Source organism: Apis florea, unplaced genomic scaffold (genome assembly GCF_048593485.1).
Source record: "Apis florea isolate Af1SG1 unplaced genomic scaffold, ASM4859348v1 contig_3170_pilon, whole genome shotgun sequence".
NCBI classification, from domain to species: domain Eukaryota; kingdom Metazoa; phylum Arthropoda; class Insecta; order Hymenoptera; family Apidae; genus Apis; species Apis florea.
Genome location: NW_028256714.1, coordinates 733,070 through 753,718, shown reverse-complemented (window position 1 = coordinate 753,718; position 20,649 = coordinate 733,070). Strand labels below are relative to the sequence as shown.

Here is a 20,649-nt window from a genome sequence, read left to right as displayed (position 1 = left end):
ATAGATACGTATGCTTAAGTTTTTAGATTTTATTTTAAATAATAATTTTTATAATATTGATTAAAATTTATTTTACATATTTTATATATATAACAGAAATAATAAATCATATAATTTTTATTTATTTCTATATTAATAATATTAAAATCGTCTAAATTGCTTCTTAAATCTTTCATAATGATAATCATCAGTTGCTTTTTCTCCATTGTCTTTTCTTTTCCCTTTATAATCGTCTCTAGGAGCTATTATCTTTTTCCTGTCATCAGAATCTTGTTTTGATTTCTGAAAATCTGTATCCTCTATATTAACTAAAAAAAATATGAAAAAATGATGTTTATATATTATAAGAAATGATTTATAAAATAAATAAAATAAGAAATTAAATAAATAATATACATCTATTATGTTGTACAAAATTCACAGCCATATTTGTTGGTACAAATTGCGAAGGACCATCCTTTTTTCTGTGTCTATCCCAAAGCAATTTTAACTTAGCTTCTTCTGTAGCTTCAATATTACGAATCTTTGCTCTAAAAATGTATATTTTACGTTTTAAAATGAAATATTCTTTTATATGCAATTTATTAAAAAATTGAAATATAAAAATTTTTAAAAATAAAACTAAAAAATATATATTATAACATATTCTAACATACTCTATTCCAAGATCTACTTCTGGTATACCAGATAACATTTGATTTGAAAGCATTTCTTCACTTCTATGTGCAGAACTTTGTCTTAAATGTTCAGGTACTGCTTGCAAAGCTGCTTCTTCTGGTGAACAATAAGATCCTTTATCATTATTTAATCCATTTTCTGTTTTGTCCTCATTTTTACTTTTTCTTTTTGATAATTCTTCTTCAATATATTTCACCCTAATCAAATTAAAAATATTTAATTATCTATTTAATGAATTAAATACATATCATAAAATAATTATAATATTCACATTTCTTCATCTTCATCTCGTTTATTAGTTTCTGCATTAAATTGTGTTCCAATTCCTGTTTCATATGCATCATTTTGTTTTAATTTTGTGTTTTTCAATGCTGCCATATTTACCATTCCTCCAGTTTTTACATTAAATGGATCTGACTAAAAAAAAATTCTTTAAAAAAAACATTTTCTATATTTTGTTTATTAATTATAATAATACCATTATTACCATCATTACATCAGGTGTTACATTTTCTCCAAGGGCTAATCCAACGACATTAACACCTTTTGGTCGTTCACGAAGTTTCTGTATAATTTTCATTTCTTCAACTTTTTCTCTAAACATATATATATTTTTATTTTAATGAAATAATTTTATAATATTTCTGAATAATATAATTATTCTACATTTATTTAAAATAATTATTTATCATTAAATATAATAAAATATAATAACCTGATAGATATTTCTTCATCTTCATTATCATCTTCATCTGATAAAATTTGTCGTTTTCTTAATGCTTTCTTAGATCTCTTTTTAAATTTTACTTTATTTTCCTCTGAACTACTCATCTATTTTAATTAGGAAAAAATCATAATTTTATATATTTATATTTATATATTTATTGTGATCATTTATTATAAATATAACTTTAAACTAATAATATCATATTAATATTACATCTTACATTAAATGTATATAATTATTTATACCATAAATATAAATAATAATATTTATGAATGCTCGTAGCCTTAAAAAAGAATTACAAATTAATATATGCTATGAAAAAATATTTTATATATATAATAAATAAATAAAATACTTTTATGATTTTACAGTTTACAAAAAGTATTTGTGTACTGTACTCATAAGAAATACAAAAAATATAATCGTATTCAATATTTGTATTCCATAAATCACAATTTTATTAAATATGAATAATATGAAAAAATATCAATATATGAATTTATTTCCACTTTAATAACTTGAATAGATATAGACAAGATTGGTATGTAAATATTAACTAAATATATACTTTTATATGTACTATTATATTTTATATATACTATTTATTATATATGCCATAGAGAACTATAGATAAGAATAGGTAAAGAATAAACCTTTTCTATAGTTATTTTATAAAATTTTATATTCTATATTTTACATTTTCATTGTGAAAAAATAAAGAGTTTCTTTTAAATGTCATAAATATAACGTTTAAAATAAATCAATGATATGAAATTAATTCGATTTTATATTTTTATAAAAGTTTGAAAAAAAAATTTCCGAGCTGGAGAATTAATTTGATTTGTTAAACAGGCTATTAAATAGATATGTCTCTTATAAATTGTATAATAAATAAAATGTAATATTCTTTCTTTAATTATAAATATTCCCTTTCAAACTTGTAGGAATGTTTCCTATCTAAGATATATTTATTCCTTGTTCATGCTATAGGTGACAAATGCACGTGATCATAGATTAACAGTGTTTTGATTGTTTCAAATTTTAATATGAAAAATAAACCAGTTCGTCATAAAGAATTAAATACATTTCAGGTATAAAATATGAAGCAATATAAATATATATATTTTAAATATAAAGTATTTCTTTTAATATAATATACAATATTTCTTGTATAATATTTAATACAATATTTAATACAATATTTTTGGTTTTTTATGTAGTTTAAAACATTTTCCGAAAGAATAAATGAAATTGATGTTGATATATTTCATTATGTTTCACATCGAAACGAGGAAAATGATGAAGAAGCCGAAACTTATTTTTATCAAACACTTCAAAAATGGAATTTTCTTAACCTTACAGAAGGTTATTGCAGTTTTAAGAAGAAAGTTCGTAATATCGTAACTCTTCCACAATTGATTAATCAAAAGCAATTCGTAATAGATACGTTAATAGAATATTTAGAGAAGAAAGATATTTTGTTTTTACAACCAATTTTAGAGTAAGTATTGTATTAAAAGTTAGTTATTATTTCATCAATTAATAAAGTTGAAAAAAAAGTTGAAATAAAAAGAAAGATTAAAAGAAATATATATATTAAAAATATATATTTATTAATCATATAAATTTTTTATTGCAGATTAGTAGTGGCTGTATCAAAAGATTTGCAAAAAGATTTTTATGAATATTTTCCTAGATGTTTAATTGTTATTATTGATTTATTACGAACAAAAGATACAGAACAAATAGAATATACATTTACATCACTAGCTTATTTATTTAAATTTTTATGGAGATATCTGGTTCAAAATATAAAAACTGTACTTGATCTTTTGTTGCCATTATTAGCAGATACACAACCAGTTTATGTAAATAATTTTGCAGCTGAAAGTTTTGCATTTGTGGTACGCAAAATTAAAGATAAAGATTCTTTCTTAAAAACAATATTACATATTCTGAAAAATAATCCTAATGGAATATCAGGATGTGGTAAATTATTATTTGAAGTAATATCTGGTATACCAGGACAATTTCATTCATGTGCAGAGCAAATGCTTTCATTATACTTCAATGCATTAAATAATGAATTTTTTAATCAAAATCTAATGTTCAAATTATTAAAAGAAATTATTGATTGTTTATTACAAAATATATATCCACAGAAATGTCATATATTTTGGTCTGTATTTTTAAATGTTATGGATAAATCTATTGAAAAAACTAGGAATTTTCAATTAACAACTGAAAAGCAAAAAAGTTTAATTCTTTTAATGCAATTGTTGAATATAATTATAAATTATAAAAATGGAAAAATTGTTATAGATCCTGTATCATTGATTAAGAAATTGGTTCAAATTTTAAATATTTTTGAAAATGAAAATGATGTATTGCAAGAAACTATAAATGTATCAGTTGCTATTCTTTTGGCAACTAATGTTAAATTGATGCAAGAGACATCCAGTCAAATATTAATTAAAATTATGTCTGTGAAAGATATCAAATTATTATATGGTACTGTTGAAAGTTTAATGCACTATTCATCATTTGAAACTTTAGTATTGCCTCATATAATACGACATAGCATTTCCATTGGTTTTAATGATGACATTTTAGAATTGTTTACTAAGATAATTAAAGTAAAAGCTCCCTTATGTCTTAATGGTATCAACTTAAATAAATGGACGAAATACATTTTAGATATACGAGGTGCAAAGTTTGATACTATTAGTTTTTGTCAGAAAAATTTAAAAGCTCTATTAAATAATGATGTACCAGCAAATGCATTAAAGATATTAATTATTTTACCACATTTAAAACCTTTGCCAGAAGAATTTAAAGATATTTTAAAAAATGGAATATTATCTTTATATCAACGGATATTAAATAATATCAATATAGAAATTGAAATAAATAAATTATGTTTGACATTATTAATAGCTTTGGAATCAGCAATTCACATATTGGAATTAGAAATTTTACAAAAATTTATAGAAATGAATGATATAAAAATATTAGACTTAATTACAAAATATCCTGATAATAAGTTCATCTTAAATGCAGTAGATTTATATATAACATATTTTAGTACATCACAATACCGAGAAATTTACATAAATAGAATTATATTTGATAAATTAAATAATAATATTGCACAGAATTTAAGTTCACCTTTTAGTGAAATCCGTTTAATAGTAACACATTTATATTTTTTATTTTCTAATATCAATGAAGTTAAGTCTACTCTGAATGAAAAGATTAAAAGAAATCCTATGGAACATATGTATCTAGCAGAATGTGAATTTATATCTATACAGACTTATAGAAGTAAATTGCTACATTTACAAACATTATCCTATGAAAGTGATATAATGACAAATTTTGATTTGAAATATTATGAAATTCCTCTTCGATATTTATTGGGAAATCTATATATAAATTTTTCTTTATTGTGGGAACCTGTGAGCAAAATTATAGCTACTTATGCAAATAAAGATTGTGATCAATTTTGGCCTTTATTCTTAACAGAATTAAAATGTGATGAAAAACTAATTATAGATTATAAACCATTGTTTGAATGTAATATTATTTCTGAAATACAAAATGCAATACAAAGAAGCAATGACAAACCAGATTATAAAAATCATAAAATTCTTTTATGGAAATGTATGAAAAATTTTTCACATTTCTGTGAGATAAAGAACAGAGATATAACAGGATTATTTATTGATTTTGTAAATGATAATTTTTTTAAGTCTAATTCTGAAGATGCAAGATGTTGTAATATTTTGAAAATACAAGAATTAACTATTTCTGATAGCAATATGAAAATTGACGAAGAAAATGAAAGTGATAATGAATCTGAAGAATATAAAGAAAATGAAATAGAAGAGAAAGAACAAAAAGAAATTACAATTTATAAAAATACAGAATTAAGACAAATAAATGCAGAAACTAAAGAAATAATAAGTAAGAATTATAAAGTGAAGCTTTTAATTGCTCAACTTGAAGTATTTGAAAAAATAACAAATCCAAAAACTTTATACAGGGAATCAGAAATGCAGAAACTTTATTTAGATTTATTGTCTTCAAAAAATTCTGATATCCAAAGAGGTGCTTTAAAATGTCTTCTTACCTACAAATACAAATATTTATTACCTTATAAAGATAATTTGCTCAGTTTAATTAATGAAAAAAATATGAAAAATGAATTAACACGTTTTAAGATTGATAATGAAAGTAATATGATATTGAATGAACATCGTGATGAATTTATACCTATATTAATGAGGATAATTTATGCGAAAATGATTACAAAAACAGGAATGAGAACTGGTAATAAAGCTGGTGGTATTCTAAAACGAAAAATGATTTTACGTTTTTTAGCTGGAATTCAAGAAAATGAAATGATCATATTTATAAACATGGCATTTAAACCTTTTAAAAAATATATATTGCTAGAATTAAATAAAGCGGATACTCAAATTAACTTAAGACAACTTACACAGAATATTATTAATACTATTGATTTGAATAATGTTACACCACCTAAGCGATTACAAAGTGCTACAAATTTGCTTGCAATTTTAATAGAACAATCTGGTAGTAAGATGGGACAAAAATTATTACCTTATTTACTTGGTTTAGTAATATGCATTCTGGCAGAAATAACTGGAATTTTACAAAATTCAGATAAAGTTTATGTTGGTTATTTAAAATTAATCAGAAATGTTAGATCAACTTGCATCTCAATATTAGCAAGGTTTTTTAGTCATTTTGAAAATTATGAATGGAATGAATATGAAATAGATGCTTTATATGATGTAGCTATATTTCCATGGTTGGAAAAGTTACCTATGGATGGTATTCATAGCCCTACCCCATTATTACGATTGTTTATGATATGGAGTCAAAACTCCCGTTATTATCCATTATTTATAAAACATCATGAAGATAATAAATCTATTAGTCCTCTTCCATATATAATGCAACTTTTATTAAATCCAAAAACAAGTGCATCTGTAACTAATGCTATTCTTGAAATAATTGAAAAAATGGTAACATTACAAGATTATGGAAAAACGAATGAAAATAACATGGAAGTTGATACACCTTATCTTCCTTTAATTCCTATAATTAATAATTTACTTGAAATAAATAAAGAAACGTTATCTAATGATGTAAATTATGGATCTGTTATACTTCTTCCTCATGTATTTGATATTTTACAATATATTAAGAATAAACTTGAAAAATCGACTAAGAGAATAAGCAAATCAGAACTTGTAATTTTATCACGTATTTCAGAATTTGTAAAAGATGCAGATGCATGTAATATACTTCTTACTCTTACTTTACCAATATTAACTAAAAAAGCTGGAGCTGGTGAGGGAGAAGAAATTATTATTGAATTAATTACAACTATAATAAATCTCGTAAAACAAGTGAAAAAACCAACAATACATATACGAGCAATGTTACCTTTATTAAGTACAATATCTACAATTTCTACTCGTAAACTTCTGTTAGAACTTTATAAAACAATTGTTGAAAATTCTACCGAAGATGATCGTGAGACATTGATAAAAAATTACAATTTAATAAATGCGCTTAATGCATGGGATCGTAGATGGATTGATCAACCAGATTATCAAAAAAGATTAGATGCATTTTCTGAAATTAATAATACAATGGAAAGGAATGAAATTACATTAGAATTTGGTATAGCTATTATTTATAATTGTTATTATTTTCTTAAAAATGAATCAGATTTAGCATTAAGAGATAATGCAGGACAATGTCTTAAACTTCTTGGCTGTAAATTAGCAAAAGAATACAAAGAAAATAGCGTAGATAGACGTTATTTGATGGATGATACAATTTTGGTACTTATAAGAAAAGGAATAACTAGTAAAATTGAAATTGTAAAATTTCAATCAATAGCTTTTTTGGGATATTTAGCCATGGAATGTTCAGATGTTCATCCCATTTTACGAGATTTATCGCCATTAACTAATAAAATGGATCTTGAAGTAGATTTCTTTGAAAATATGCAACATTTGCAATTACATAGAAGAGCTCGAGCATTACTTAAATTTTGCAATTTTGCAAAAACATTAAAAAAATCAATAAATCCACGGACATTAACACAATTTATTCTTCCTCTTGCTTCTTCATATTTGTGCAATGAAACTTATATACATAAAAATAATATTATTGATGCTGCAATTGAAACAGTTGGAACTGTATGTAAACTTTTACCATGGCATCAATATGAAATTATTCTAAAACATTATTTGGAAAAAATAAGAAACTCTATTGAATTTCAGAAACAACTTGTTAGAATCATTATTATTATTTTAGATTCCTTTCATTTTGATTTATCAAAATATAAACCTACAGAGGAATTTTCAAAACATATTAAAAATATTTCTGAAAATGAAATAGTTTCTGATAAAAAAAAAGATGAAGATGAAAATATTGAAGAAAAAAGTAAAGAAAAAAATGATGATAAAAATAATGAACAAAAAATAGAAGAAAAATTAAACGAAGCTTTAAATTCCGAAAATATAGATAAAATTGAAGAAAAAGTTCAAAAAGAAACACAGGAAATAGCTATTTTAGAAAAACAGATAATTCTTTCACAGTATGGAGCACAACAAGTTATATTTAGTATATCAAAAGAATTGTTACCTCAATTGCATCGTTCCATTATAGCAAGAACAAGTCGTGAAAATAGTCACAAAATTAATAAGAAGAAAATTACAATAGATAATGAGGAAGAAGAATTAATGCGAGTTCCTATTGCTCTTGCTTTTATAAAATTATTACAGAAACTACCAGAATATTTTTTAGATACTAATTTGTCAGGGTAAATATGTATATATCTTTTCATATATAAGCTAGTAAGTAATCAAAAATTATTAAAATATGGTAATTAATTGTTTCAGAATTTTTATGAAGTTATGTACATTTTTGAAATCTCGTTTAGAATCTGTACGGCGTATTACTCGCGAAATATTACAAAAAATTATGATAACTTTAGGTCCAAAATATCTTCATCATCTTTTAAGGGAAATGAATACCTTATTAACAAAAGGTTTTCAAGTTCATGTTCTTGCATATACAGTACAATCTGTATTAGTTGCTTTGAAACCATATTTTCAAAAATTTGATATCAATAAAAATCTTCAAAGTATTTTATCTGTAAGTATTATTATAAATATATTTCTTGAGAAAAATTTTATATTTATTATATTGATAATTTAATTTTACTTTATATTAGGTATGTAAAATAGATTTATTTGGTTTAACTGCAGAAGAGAAAGAAGTAATAGGAATCGTGAAAAATGTCGCAGAAGCAAAGTCTACAAAAAGTTTTGATATATTTCATATATTAGCACAATATATTACTGAATCATGTTTAGTAGATTTAATTTTACCATTAAAAGAAGTACTTATGAAAACCCATTCACATAAAACTGTGCAGAAAATAATAGAATGTTTGAGAAATATAGTATTAGGACTAGCTGATAATACCTTTATACCATTAGAACAAATGTTGATATTTCTTTATGGTGTAATTTCTGAAAGCATTCCTGAACTCAGACCTGAAAAAAATGATAAACTATTAACAGAAAAAGAAATAGAAACATTCAATAGACAGAAACTAGATTGCTTTATTATACCTCCAGAACCAAAAACTAAAATGGGTATAAAGGCTATTTCAAAAACATCAAAAAATACTAATGCCCATGTCATTATAGAATTTGGTTTAAAACTTTTTCATATTCTATTAAAAAGGGACAAAGTATCGAATGCAGATTTCAAACCTTTAATAGATCCATTTGTACCACTTATAAGTGAATGTATAAGATCACAACATGTTAAGGTAAAATTATTTTATTCTTAATTTAAATAATGTTTATAATCGACTGTGTTTAATATATCAATATTATATTTTTTTAGCTAACTACTTTAAGTTTACAGTGTTTAAACTGGTTGCTTAGAATGGATTTATCTTTAATACAAGAAACAATTTCAAATATTTGTACATCTATTTTTGATTTATTGCATAAATATGCAGCAGCAGGCTTAAGTAAAGGAGATAATTTCGATTTGGTAATGGCAGGTTTTAAATGTATGTCTGTAATTGTTCGTGATGTGAAACACTATGTAATTAATACAGATCAATTAAAAGCTTTGATCATGTATGCTGAACAAGACATGCATAACACTGATAAACAAGCCACAGCATTTGGTTTACTTAAAGCAATAATTGCTCGAAAAATGATTTTTCCGGAAATGCATCTAGTTATGGAAAAGGTTGCTGTTTTAAGCATAACATCGGAATTAGAACATGTTAGATTACAATCTCGTTCTGTCTTTTATTCTTATTTAATGGAATATCCTCTTGGTAAACATTTAAATAAACATATAGCATTTTATTTGACGCAAGTTAGTTATGAAGTGCAACCTGGTCGACTTAGTGCTTTAGAAATGATTCACAATATTGTCACAGGATTTCCATTTGTAAGTACATTTATTTTTTCTTTTTTTTTTATACTATTTACTAAGAAACGAATCAATCAATTTATTTATAATTTATAACTTTAGAAAACTTTAATTTTGAAATCAAGTCTTATATTTATAATGGTGGGTGCAAGATTAGTAAATGATGATGATCCAACATGTCGCAAATTGTGTGCCAAATGTATTAAAGAACTAATCAAACGTTTATCTTATAATCGAAGGAGTAAATTGTTTGATATAATTATAACATGGTTAAAAGATATAAAGGTATTATTTATAAAATTGAATCTTAAAAATATGTACATATATTATTATTATAATATAATATTATTTTTTTTTAGATAATGCATCGAACATTAGCTGCACAATTATGTGGTATATTTGTAACTGTAGAAAAAGATTCTTTTGATTCTCGTTTAAAAGAAGTATTACCTCTTATTTTAAAACAATTTCATGCAAATTTTAATGATGATAATGAACCGGGTCGTTTTGTGAAAATTCATTCGGAAGAAAAAACTCAGTTAGAAATGCACAATATCAAAGATCCAGAAAGAATGAAAGATCATCATATGTTTCAAGTATTACAGTTGGTATTAAAAATATCAGCAAATTGTACAACATTTCTTAAAAATGAAGAATATAAAGAAGCTATTCATTTATTTGCTGGTTAGCATAATTATTTATTTGTTGCCTAATATATCTTAATAATAACAGTATTTAATTTTTAAGTAATTTTTTTGTATTTTAGAATATAGTCAATCTTTACTGGCACATCCTCATACATGGGTTCGTTTAGCAGCTTCTCAAATGATCGGTTTCATTTTAGCTATTCTTGATGTTGATAAGATTATAGACATTATAAACAATCCAGAAAAATATGAAAAAGAAATCGGTTTTATGTATTCCGATCCTATTACCGTTATAAAAAGTTTAACTTTAGATTTAGTTGCACAATTACAGTCTGATATGATATTAGAAGAATTAGCTGACCAAACTGTTAAAAATTTAATTTTTATTGCAAGAATTTTGAAATCTATGAAAAATAATACAATTGCTATTGATCAAAATGATGAAGTAAAATCAGATAAGAATCAGTTATCTCTTTCTTGGCTTGTTAGAAAATTGAGAAAAGCTGTAAATAAAGAGATAACTCAAACTCCTAAGTCAATAACAGTGGTAAATATTCATAATCATTATATTATTTTTATATAATTTTAAAAAAATTATTGGAATATGAATTTATTTTTTTTAGCGAATTGCTTTCTTTAAATGGGTGGCCGGTGTTGTGGTTACAATACCGATGGAATTTTTAAATGTAGTACTTTTTAACATCATGTCACCAATTGTGCGAGAAATATCGGCAGTAGAAGAAAAAAATACTATTTTAAGACGATTAGCTAAAGAAGCGGCTATGATGATTAAAAAACGTTTAGATAATGAACAATACACTAAATTATTAAGTCGAATACAACAAAATTTAGATATTAAGAAAGCAGAAAGAAGAAAAATTCGTACGCAACAGGTAATTTTTTATATTTCTTATATTTTCATTATTTTTTATAAAATGTATAATAAAAATATGATTTATAACATCATATAATATACGATTAATGTAATAATAAATGAAACGAATATATAATTTATAATACAAATGAAAAAAATAATGTCGAACGTTTTTTTTATCGCAGTTTGTAACGGATCCGGAATTGGCAGCTAAACGTAAAATTGTAAGACAACAAAAGAAGAAGGAAGCTAAAAAAAGAAAATTGGATATAGTAAGAGGGAAAAAAAATATCAAAAAAATATCTGAAAAAAAAATTGATATTTAAATGTCATATAAATACTTTTTTTTAAAAAATTAAATATGTAAATATAATATTTGAATATGTACATATAAAATATATATTTAATTTTTTAAGTAATATTGTACAATCATTGTAAAAATAAAACATATTGAGAAATATTGTTTAATTTATTCTTGATAATGTTATCTTTAAAAATTTCCAAACTTAGAATATATTATTAAGTATAATTAAACTAATAATATTCGTCCATGAAAACTTTTTAATTTGTTATTTTTTTAATTTTTACGCATAAAATATTTTACTTATATATTTTTATGTGTATTATATATTATTATGATAATTATGTGCAGTTTAAATTTCTTGGTAAAAACTAATTTATCGATTCGATATAAAAGGCCAAAGTTAAAATTCAAACATAAGAATTGGTTATTTTTGAACAAAGAATTCAATTGATTGTCCAATCATTCTTCGTCCAACCAATTTTAGATCGACTGTTTTCATTGATTGTTGAAGTGTAGAATCGTAAACTTCTGTGCACAAAATTTTATTTCACTATGTTTACCATTGTGTTATTGATGTTAATTGTGATATTAATATTATCAATTATTTTTATAAACATCAGAAAAAATACAAAACTATATCCTCCAGGTAATTGAAAATATTTTTTATAAGTTACATTTTTTTACATATATTTTATGAGTATTTTATGAGTATATAAAATTAGTATATCAAAAATATAAAATTGTATAATATATTTTTTTTTTATTTTGAATATTATTATATTTTATTAAATTTTTATAATAAATTACTATATCTTTGATTTTGATACGAAGTTTTAAAAACATTATTGTTTAAAATATTTCATTTATATTTTTCATAAAAATATAGAATTATCACATTTAAAATTAAAAATTAAAAATATTAAATTATTGTTCAAATCGCAAAAAGCATAATCTTTTTGTCACATATATACTATTTAAAATTATTAATTTAATATTTAATATAATATTTGATTTAAAATAATATTTAAAAAAATACTGTGAGAAATAAGAGAATGGAAGCTGTTAATAATGAAGATAATTCATGCAGACATAGATTTTAATCGATTTCATTTGATCAATTTAATTAATTATTAATTAATGAATTAGTTTAATTTTTTTGATTAATTCTCTTCAAAATTACTTATTTTTCTCTTCAAATTTATATTATTTATATTTCCTTTAAAATATTTATTGTTCCATATTCCTAATTATTATTATCATTATTATTATTTAACAATTGCTGTTTTATGCACAATAGTATACACTTAACGTTCACATTTGGATTACTTAAAGGTGCATCCACATCAATTCTTGACAAAGCAATAAGTTTCGAATATGTTGTTTTGCTGTACATATATTTTAATCACTGAAGTGAATAAAATATATTTAGTGATAATAGTGATAATAATATTCAGTCCCGATTACAAATTACAAATTCAAGCGTATATATTTTTATATTTATTTATTATTAATTATCATTTATATTATTACATTATTCAATTTATAAACAAAAATTTTGTTAAAATTTTTAAATAATTATTATTATATTTGTTTATTGGTTTATTTAATAATCTATTTTTTAATATGATGGCTATTTTTGATAATCAGCATTTATATTGAAAATTTTTACATTTGAATTTTTAAAAGTTTAATATAATAAATACAGTATTGATCTTTAATATTGATAATTTTTTGATATGTTAATTTAATATACTAAATAATTAATTAAAGAATTAAAATAAAATTAAAATTAAAATTAAAATAATTAATGCTAAATAAATGACAATATTATAAATGATATTTTTTTCTTTTTTTAAAGCTCGATTATTTTTTAGGACCATTTTCATGGCCCTTTATCGGCAATCAGATTTTATTGAAACGTTTAACACGTGAATTTGGAGGACAACATAAAGCATTTATGGAACTTTCAAAACGATATAATAGTAATATTATAACTGTGAATATTAGTCATGAGAAAGTAATAATCGTTTCTGGAAATAAATTTTGTGATATGATATTGCAAAATGAGGAATTCCAAGGGCGTCCTTGGAACGAATTTATTAAAATTCGGAATATGGGCAAGAAACAAGGTGCATTAAAATTTGAATATATTTTAAAACAAATTTCGAATATGTATAATTTTTATAATTAGTTTTATAATTATACAATTTCAATTTTATAATTTTTAAAATAAATAATAAAATTTAAAATATTCATTTTTATCAAAATGTCAAATGAAGTTAAATTATAACTACAATATTTTGAATATAGAAAGTATTTCGTCTAATTGAATGAAATTAAATATTTTACGAGAGATTGATCATCAAAAAAGTGTTTTCACAAAAGTTCAAAAAATTCAAAAGGACAATATAAATAATTTTTTTATAGATCAAATAAGAAAGATTTTTACCACTTATCACTTGTTCACCACTAATTATTACTAATTACCAAATACTTTGTATAAATATGATTTATTTTGAATTAATGATATCATTATTCCTTATTGAAAGGAATCACAATGAACGATGGAGCAGAATGGAAAGAATTACGAACTTGGATGATGCGAACCATGAAGATTTTCGGTTTTGGAAAAAGCGAGATGATTAAAATGATTCAAAATCAATTAATCATATTTTCAGAAAACGTGAATAAAAATAAAATACATCGATTAAAATTATTGTTTATACCAGCTGTAATTAATATTCTCTGGACTTTTGCAACGGGAGAAATAACGGCATTCAACAAACAGCAAAAGTACATACATAAATAATTATATATGTAAAACACAATGAATCGTGATCCTTTTTTCCAATGTTTCTTCGTAGATTAGAATATTTTCTCGACTTGTTGGAACGTCGCTCGCGATGCTTCGATATCACGGGTGGGCTTCTCGCCGCTTTCCCTTGGATTCGTTACATTGCACCTGAGATCTCAGGATATAATATTATGTGTTTGCTAAATAAGGAGCTCAAGGATTTCTTAATGGTGTGTTCATTCTGTATTCAATTATGAGTTTATTAAACTCAGTGTTCAACAATTAAATCATTATATGAAAATTTTTCTCACGCAGAAAACTATTAATGACCACAAAGAGAAATATAATCCAGGAAACGAGGCAGATCTAATTGATATGTTCTTTCGAGAAATGAAAGAAAATGAGGAATCTACCATTTTTACTGGTAATAATCAAGTTCAATATATTTCATTCATACTTGAATAGATATTTATGTATAGATTTATGATATCTTTTTCTTAAAATGTATGAATTTCTATTAGAAATTCATAGGTTTTAAAAGAAAGCATTTTTGATATTTTTCATTTAATTAAAAATAATAAATTTTAAATTTCCTTTTAATTTTAAAAACACTAATATTTTCTATAAAAATAAATATTAATAAAAATAATACGTTAACCTATTAATAGAAATAGTTACGAAAGAGAAATTTTTCACTAAAAGCTGTCGTACAACCCCATCAAATGTGCACACGTAAATATATATTTTTATGTAATAATTTTTAGAGGAACAATTGATGATGATACTAATCGATCTTTTTCTTGCTGGCTTTACTACTACAAGCACGACTTTGGATTTTTTATTTTTAATTATGACACTGTATCCGGATGTACAACGTAAAGTGCAAAAAGAAATTGATTCAGTAATTCCACACGATAAACTTCCCAGCATGGAGGACAAAGCAAAGTAATTGAATTTAATTATTGAATTATTGTTAAAAATTATTATGCATATAAAACTTTAGACAAAATTAATTCAAATTTGGCTAAATTATTTGAAAAAAAATTAATTAAAATTATTCTATTTATTTTGTATTATCTTTTCGAAATTTTTACATAGAAGAATTCACAAAAGAATATCAGATAGAATAATTAGAGGATTCAATACGCATGAAAATAAAAATTCTTTATTATAGACTTCCATATGTCGAAGCTGTAATAAATGAAACGTACCGATTATGGCCAGTATTTCCTATAATTGGACCACGACGAGTTCTTTGCGATACGAATATTGATAAATACATGATACCGAAAAATACTACTATTTTATTCAATGCATATTCCATCAATAAAGATCCGAATCTTTATCCAGAGCCAGATAAATTTATGCCTGAAAGATTTATTAAAAATGGAGTTTTTGTACCAGATGAAAATTCTTTACAATTTGGAAAAGGTACAAAATAGAAAATAATTTTTTTTGTAGAAAAATTATGTAGAAATTTTATGATTTTAATATATATATGATTCACATGATTAATAAATAGTGACTTAAAACTTGATTTTGCTATGATCATTGAAGAAGTGATCATCTATAATTTTTATAATTTTAATTATATTAATGTGTTTTTCTTTTCCAGGAAAAAGACGATGTCCAGGTCATATATTGGCAAAAGCTACGATATTTATTTTTTTCACTGGTATAATGCAGAAATATACTTTATTACCAGTTCCTGGTAAAGGACCATATTCTATAGAATTTGATAGTGGTATAACATTGACGCCAAAGTCTTATGATGTATTGGTTGAAAAACGATAATTTTTGAAATATTTGTATTCTCACTTTCCATGAATATGGTTTTAAAAGTTGCTTCCAAATAAAACTTATCCTTGTTATATTAAAATAAGTTTCATTTATCATAAACGAAAAAAATGTTAATCGCTCGTTGTAAAGAAATAAAATTAAAATAATAAAAATAAAATAAAATGTATTATTTCATGTTTATTTATTTATTTATTTATAATATTATAATATAAAATTATAGACACATAATTTTTATTTAGATTAGATTGTTTTAATGATAAATCGTGATAAATAATGATAAAAATATCATTAATGCATATAAAACGTGACGTTTTTCGGTTTAAAGTAGCTTCACCCATAGATAGAAACCAGTTTATTTGATTTCAACAATTTTTCTTTCGAATATTGTTTATTGTTTCTACCGCATGAAAGTTGCTTTAAGCGTCGTTTTACGTGTTCGACGAAATCAGCGCGTTTCACAGAAGTCCAAATGTACCTTCACTTGTGCACCATCGCACGTGGAGATTCACTCCTTTTATACCGGGTTTCAACATTTCAACGTGTCAAATATTCTTTATTGCCGAAAAATAGACTTTGTAAGATCAATAAATATTATATATTGTATTATATAACAAACTTTTATTATATTATACAAATATTTTTTATATAAATAAAAACTTATTATCTTATATTTATTTAAAATACAATAGTTCCTCGATTATTTGATTTAATATGCGAAGAGGGATTAATCAGATAATTTTATTTACTTAGGCTAACAAATAGATGTAGACATATCGTAATATCGTTTCTAGAATATGATATATGCATTATCTAATATATATGTAGAAAATAAATATCGCAATCATTTATTAAATTAAATTTTTAGAAAAAGTGTAAATGAAATTAAAATTAAAATTATTAAAATGATACAATTTAATTATGTCTTAAAAATTATTAAAGATTATTATTCTATTAAATACAATGATATGTTTCGATTTTTGTATTCAAATTATTTTATTATTAAATTATTTTAAATTATCGTCTTGGAAAAACGTGACATCTCCATTATTATATATATTATAAATGATTTACTTTGGTAGACACGGAAATTTATTCACATATGTAATTTTCCTTTTTAATTTTTTTATTATATTTAAAATTTTATTCTCAATATTTATAATATTTATATAGTGGGGAAGTTTGTTACATCGGATCTTGCCGTAATTTTCAAATAATAAGATTTCGGTGATATAGTAAAACCATCGTATCCATTTGGATCTGGCTTGCCATGTTCTGGTGAAATTTCGATATCGAAGTAATGCATAACGTATGCAAAGAATAAAAATAAGGATGTCCGAGCCAACGTTTCACCCGGGCAACGTCTTTTACCTAAAAAGAACAGAATTATATCAAATGTATAAAAATTTCGAATATCGATACATTGATATTTTAAATTTCTATTTATCTTTTTTAACAATGAAATAAATTTACATTATAAGAATTTGATTTTATTCGATGAATTATTTTTCTGGAGTAATGAGATATAGATATATGCGTGCTCAAAAATATTCTAAACTAAGAATCATTTTTGTATTGAAAAAGATTGGTACCTAAACCAAATGGTATATTGGCATTATTTTGACAAAATCGACCATTTGCATCGAGAAATCGCTGTGGTCGAAATTCTTCTGGATGATCCCAATAAGCACGATCGTTATGCGCACTATGAAAATCTAAAAGGACTATAGTGTCCTTAAATAATAAAAATATATTAATAAAAAAATCTTTATTTACTTGTGATATTTACTTGTGATACTTGCCTTGGGTATATTATATCCGTTCAAAATTACGTTTTTTGTAGTCTTATGTGGTACTCCAAGTGGTGCCAAAATCAAAAATCTTTGTATCTAATGCAACAATTAATTGTTTATACAATTTTTAACAAGTTTCTAATAATCATGATGAATAACAGATGGAAAAAAACTTTATTAATCTCGAAAACTAAATGCTAATATATAATAATATAATGGTTGAAATAATAATAAACATAAAATCTTACACAATAATTACTAACTCCATTATAATTAATTACCTCCGCAAGAAATGATTCCATAATAGGTAACGATGAATAATCCTCCAATGTGGGAGATCGTGATCTGCCTACTACGTTATCCAGTTCTTCCTGGAGTATTTTAATCCATTCGGTATGTAAAGATAAAAACAGCAAAACAGTCGATAAAGTATCTGTCGTAGTTTTTGAACCGGCTAAGAAGAGGTCCAGGCATAGAATCAATAAATTTTCTCCTTTTAAACAATTAAATTATTTGTTATTAATAAGAGGAAAACATAATTGTACGCATAAAAAAAAAATACTCACTATCAAAAATAGAATCATTTTGTATGCCATTTTTCGATGAAATTTCTAAAAGAAAAGCTTCGATCAAATCTTGCGGCTGATTCCCAGATAATTGTTTTTCGTGGATATTGATTTCTTCATCTAAGAAATTCCAAAGTTTTCGAAGTATTTTCATTAACTTGTTGTAACCAGATAATTCTGGTATTATGAAACGTAGAAATGGCATTTGTGAGATAATGCCGCCCATCGTATCCATCAATCTATGGCAAGACGAAACGTTTATACAAATGTATATTGTATTTCTTAACATGCACTTTCTGCACTTTTAATTATATTCTGATCATATTATAAAAATCTTTAAAAAAAATTATATTTTATTTTTTAGATTCCTTCTACAATAAATTACCTGAAAGAATCGTGAACAGTTTCCAGAATTTCTGTCAATTTCTCATTTTCATAGTCAAATCTATGACCAGCAAACATACACCAAAGAGAGTTCAAAACTGCAATGTCAAAGGCTGTGTGCATTGGTACAGGGCCTTTGGTACTAACACGACGAAGATAATTCACAAGATTTTCAGCTTCGACAGTTAAATATTTTTCCATAATTGACTGACCTAGGCCAAAAGATCTGAGATGGCGCATCGTAAAACGACGACACTGAGACCATGTTGATCCTTCCGTAAATAAAATACCTGTGAAAATTTATCGGTAAAATTACATTAAATTTATAAATTAAAAAAAAAGATATACAGTATTTTTTTTAAAATCTAATATTAAATATAGCAGAAAATAAAAATTATAATTAAAAGTTGAAAATTTTAATTTTTCTTTCTTCGAATCTTTTTTATATACCTTTTCTCTTTCCAAAAGCACGGACTCTGAAAAAAAATCCATCCGGTCTGCCGTTGAATTCGTCTTGAAGAAGAACTTTCTTTACTAGATCGTGCGTCGAAATTACAACGACTTTCTGACTTCCTAATTTCAAACCTAAAATCGGGCCATAAGTCTTCGACAGTTCTTGAAAAGCCAAGTAAACGTATTTGTGTTTCAGTTTCAATCGTCGAAACGTGAGAAAACAACCGATTAGCGGCAACCATTTTGGACCTATTCAAATATTGAATAAAACATGAATGAACTTAAAAAACTAATAAGATATCTTGGTAAATTAGAATAATAAATAAAGAAAAAAAAAAGAATTATAAAGATAATATTATCTTATAAGATCTTGTATTATAAGACTTTATTAAGAATTTTAATCTCATAGAATTGTTTTTTTAGATTTAAAGTAATTAGTGTTTTATAAAAAATCATATCTATTGATTATAAATTTTTTATAAGTTAGCTAACCAGGAGGAAAATTGTGCGGTTTAACACAATCATAAATACAAAAGATACAATAGAGTACAAGGAGAAGAGAAATAACCACATAGAACATCTTGATATGACTGATACTTTAGTTTGAGACTTCAAATGCGATTACTGTACCAAGCATATATACATGGTAACCAAAACGACTTCTGGCGGTACTCTGTGATGTTATCAGCGTGACACCCGTGGCCTTTGACGAAAATATCTTTTTGTCTGAGACATCCTTTTCACCACGCTCTTCTCATTCTATGTTCTGTTTATAGAGATCCATTTTTTTTTCCTTTTTTAGACTATAATACAATAAAAACTCGGTGTAAAATGAATGGCTTGGTTGAACTTAACAATTATCATTGTTTATGTAACAATGTTTATGGAACAAATTTAAAAAAAAAAAAAAGAATAATAGCTTTGGATTATAAGAAAAATTGAAAATAAAATTGAAAAAAGTTCAAATAATAATAATCATAATTAAGAAATAAGAAAAAATCATTTCCTTTCTCATTTTATAATTTTTAAAAAATATAAATAACAGATATAAAAAATTGAATACTAAATTCAATGTAAAAAAAGAAAAGTAATGAAAAAAGATAAGATAAGAAAAATAATAT

General features: G+C 23.8%; 4 protein-coding genes across 5 annotated transcripts; 2 read left to right on the top strand and 2 right to left on the bottom strand.

The window, feature by feature from the left end:
- Window positions 1-14: 14 nt before the first annotated feature.
- On the bottom strand, window positions 15-2,067 carry LOC100866338 (splicing factor C9orf78). 2 transcript variants are annotated; one of them, XM_031916039.2, is made up of 8 exons: window positions 1,761-2,067; window positions 1,626-1,688; window positions 1,394-1,509; window positions 1,166-1,274; window positions 950-1,095; window positions 657-875; window positions 397-530; window positions 15-308 (listed from the first exon to the last, which is right to left on the bottom strand). In XM_031916039.2, exons 3-8 carry the CDS (start codon window positions 1,507-1,509, stop codon window positions 142-144), a joined length of 891 nt encoding a protein of 296 aa, XP_031771899.1. In that variant the 5' UTR covers window positions 1,626-1,688; window positions 1,761-2,067; the 3' UTR covers window positions 15-141. The 2 variants fall into 2 exon arrangements, with proteins under 2 accessions (XP_031771899.1, XP_086766087.1); XM_086909961.1 differs by having other exon boundaries at window positions 1,775-2,065.
- A 315-nt stretch (window positions 2,068-2,382) lies between these two features.
- LOC100870944 (small subunit processome component 20 homolog) lies at window positions 2,383-11,897 on the top strand. The gene is made up of 11 exons (XM_012485528.3): window positions 2,383-2,496; window positions 2,626-2,906; window positions 3,045-8,273; window positions 8,353-8,608; window positions 8,688-9,293; window positions 9,371-9,934; window positions 10,019-10,201; window positions 10,276-10,600; window positions 10,683-11,110; window positions 11,187-11,456; window positions 11,623-11,897. The coding sequence occupies exons 1-11, from the start codon at window positions 2,452-2,454 to the stop codon at window positions 11,761-11,763; spliced, it is 8,328 nt and encodes a 2,775-aa protein (XP_012340982.3). The 5' UTR covers window positions 2,383-2,451; the 3' UTR covers window positions 11,764-11,897.
- Window positions 11,898-11,939: 42 nt separating this feature from the next.
- Window positions 11,940-16,501, top strand: LOC100866453 (cytochrome P450 305M2). The gene is made up of 8 exons (XM_003693105.4): window positions 11,940-12,387; window positions 13,616-13,870; window positions 14,291-14,534; window positions 14,606-14,765; window positions 14,851-14,959; window positions 15,300-15,480; window positions 15,710-15,966; window positions 16,151-16,501. The coding sequence occupies exons 1-8, from the start codon at window positions 12,294-12,296 to the stop codon at window positions 16,327-16,329; spliced, it is 1,479 nt and encodes a 492-aa protein (XP_003693153.1). The 5' UTR covers window positions 11,940-12,293; the 3' UTR covers window positions 16,330-16,501.
- A 440-nt stretch (window positions 16,502-16,941) lies between these two features.
- Window positions 16,942-20,148, bottom strand: LOC100866566 (methyl farnesoate epoxidase). The gene is made up of 8 exons (XM_012485706.2): window positions 20,021-20,148; window positions 19,526-19,777; window positions 19,077-19,365; window positions 18,692-18,930; window positions 18,407-18,618; window positions 18,135-18,221; window positions 17,925-18,066; window positions 16,942-17,703 (listed from the first exon to the last, which is right to left on the bottom strand). Exons 1-8 carry the CDS (start codon window positions 20,106-20,108, stop codon window positions 17,498-17,500), a joined length of 1,515 nt encoding a protein of 504 aa, XP_012341160.2. The 5' UTR covers window positions 20,109-20,148; the 3' UTR covers window positions 16,942-17,497.
- Window positions 20,149-20,649: the final 501 nt, after the last annotated feature.

Coding starts and splice junctions, on each gene's coding strand:
- LOC100866338 (XM_031916039.2), bottom strand. CDS start 1,509: ATGAGTAGTTCAGAGGAAAATAAAGTAAAATTTAAAAAGAGATCTAAG. Junction 531..656: donor GAAGTAGATCTTGGAATAGA/GTATGTTAGAAT, acceptor ATACATTTTTAG/AGCAAAGATTCGTAATATTG. Junction 309..396: donor TTTTGTACAACATAATAGAT/GTATATTATTTA, acceptor TATTTTTTTTAG/TTAATATAGAGGATACAGAT.
- LOC100870944 (XM_012485528.3), top strand. CDS start 2,452: ATGAAAAATAAACCAGTTCGTCATAAAGAATTAAATACATTTCAG. Junction 9,935..10,018: donor TTGTCACAGGATTTCCATTT/GTAAGTACATTT, acceptor TTATAACTTTAG/AAAACTTTAATTTTGAAATC. Junction 10,202..10,275: donor CATGGTTAAAAGATATAAAG/GTATTATTTATA, acceptor ATTTTTTTTTAG/ATAATGCATCGAACATTAGC.
- LOC100866453 (XM_003693105.4), top strand. CDS start 12,294: ATGTTTACCATTGTGTTATTGATGTTAATTGTGATATTAATATTATCA. Junction 12,388..13,615: donor TACAAAACTATATCCTCCAG/GTAATTGAAAAT, acceptor ATTATTTTTTAG/GACCATTTTCATGGCCCTTT. Junction 15,481..15,709: donor AGCATGGAGGACAAAGCAAA/GTAATTGAATTT, acceptor TCTTTATTATAG/ACTTCCATATGTCGAAGCTG.
- LOC100866566 (XM_012485706.2), bottom strand. CDS start 20,108: ATGTTCTATGTGGTTATTTCTCTTCTCCTTGTACTCTATTGTATCTTT. Junction 19,778..20,020: donor ACCGCACAATTTTCCTCCTG/GTTAGCTAACTT, acceptor ATATTTGAATAG/GTCCAAAATGGTTGCCGCTA. Junction 17,704..17,924: donor CAATATACCATTTGGTTTAG/GTACCAATCTTT, acceptor TGTTCTTTTTAG/GTAAAAGACGTTGCCCGGGT.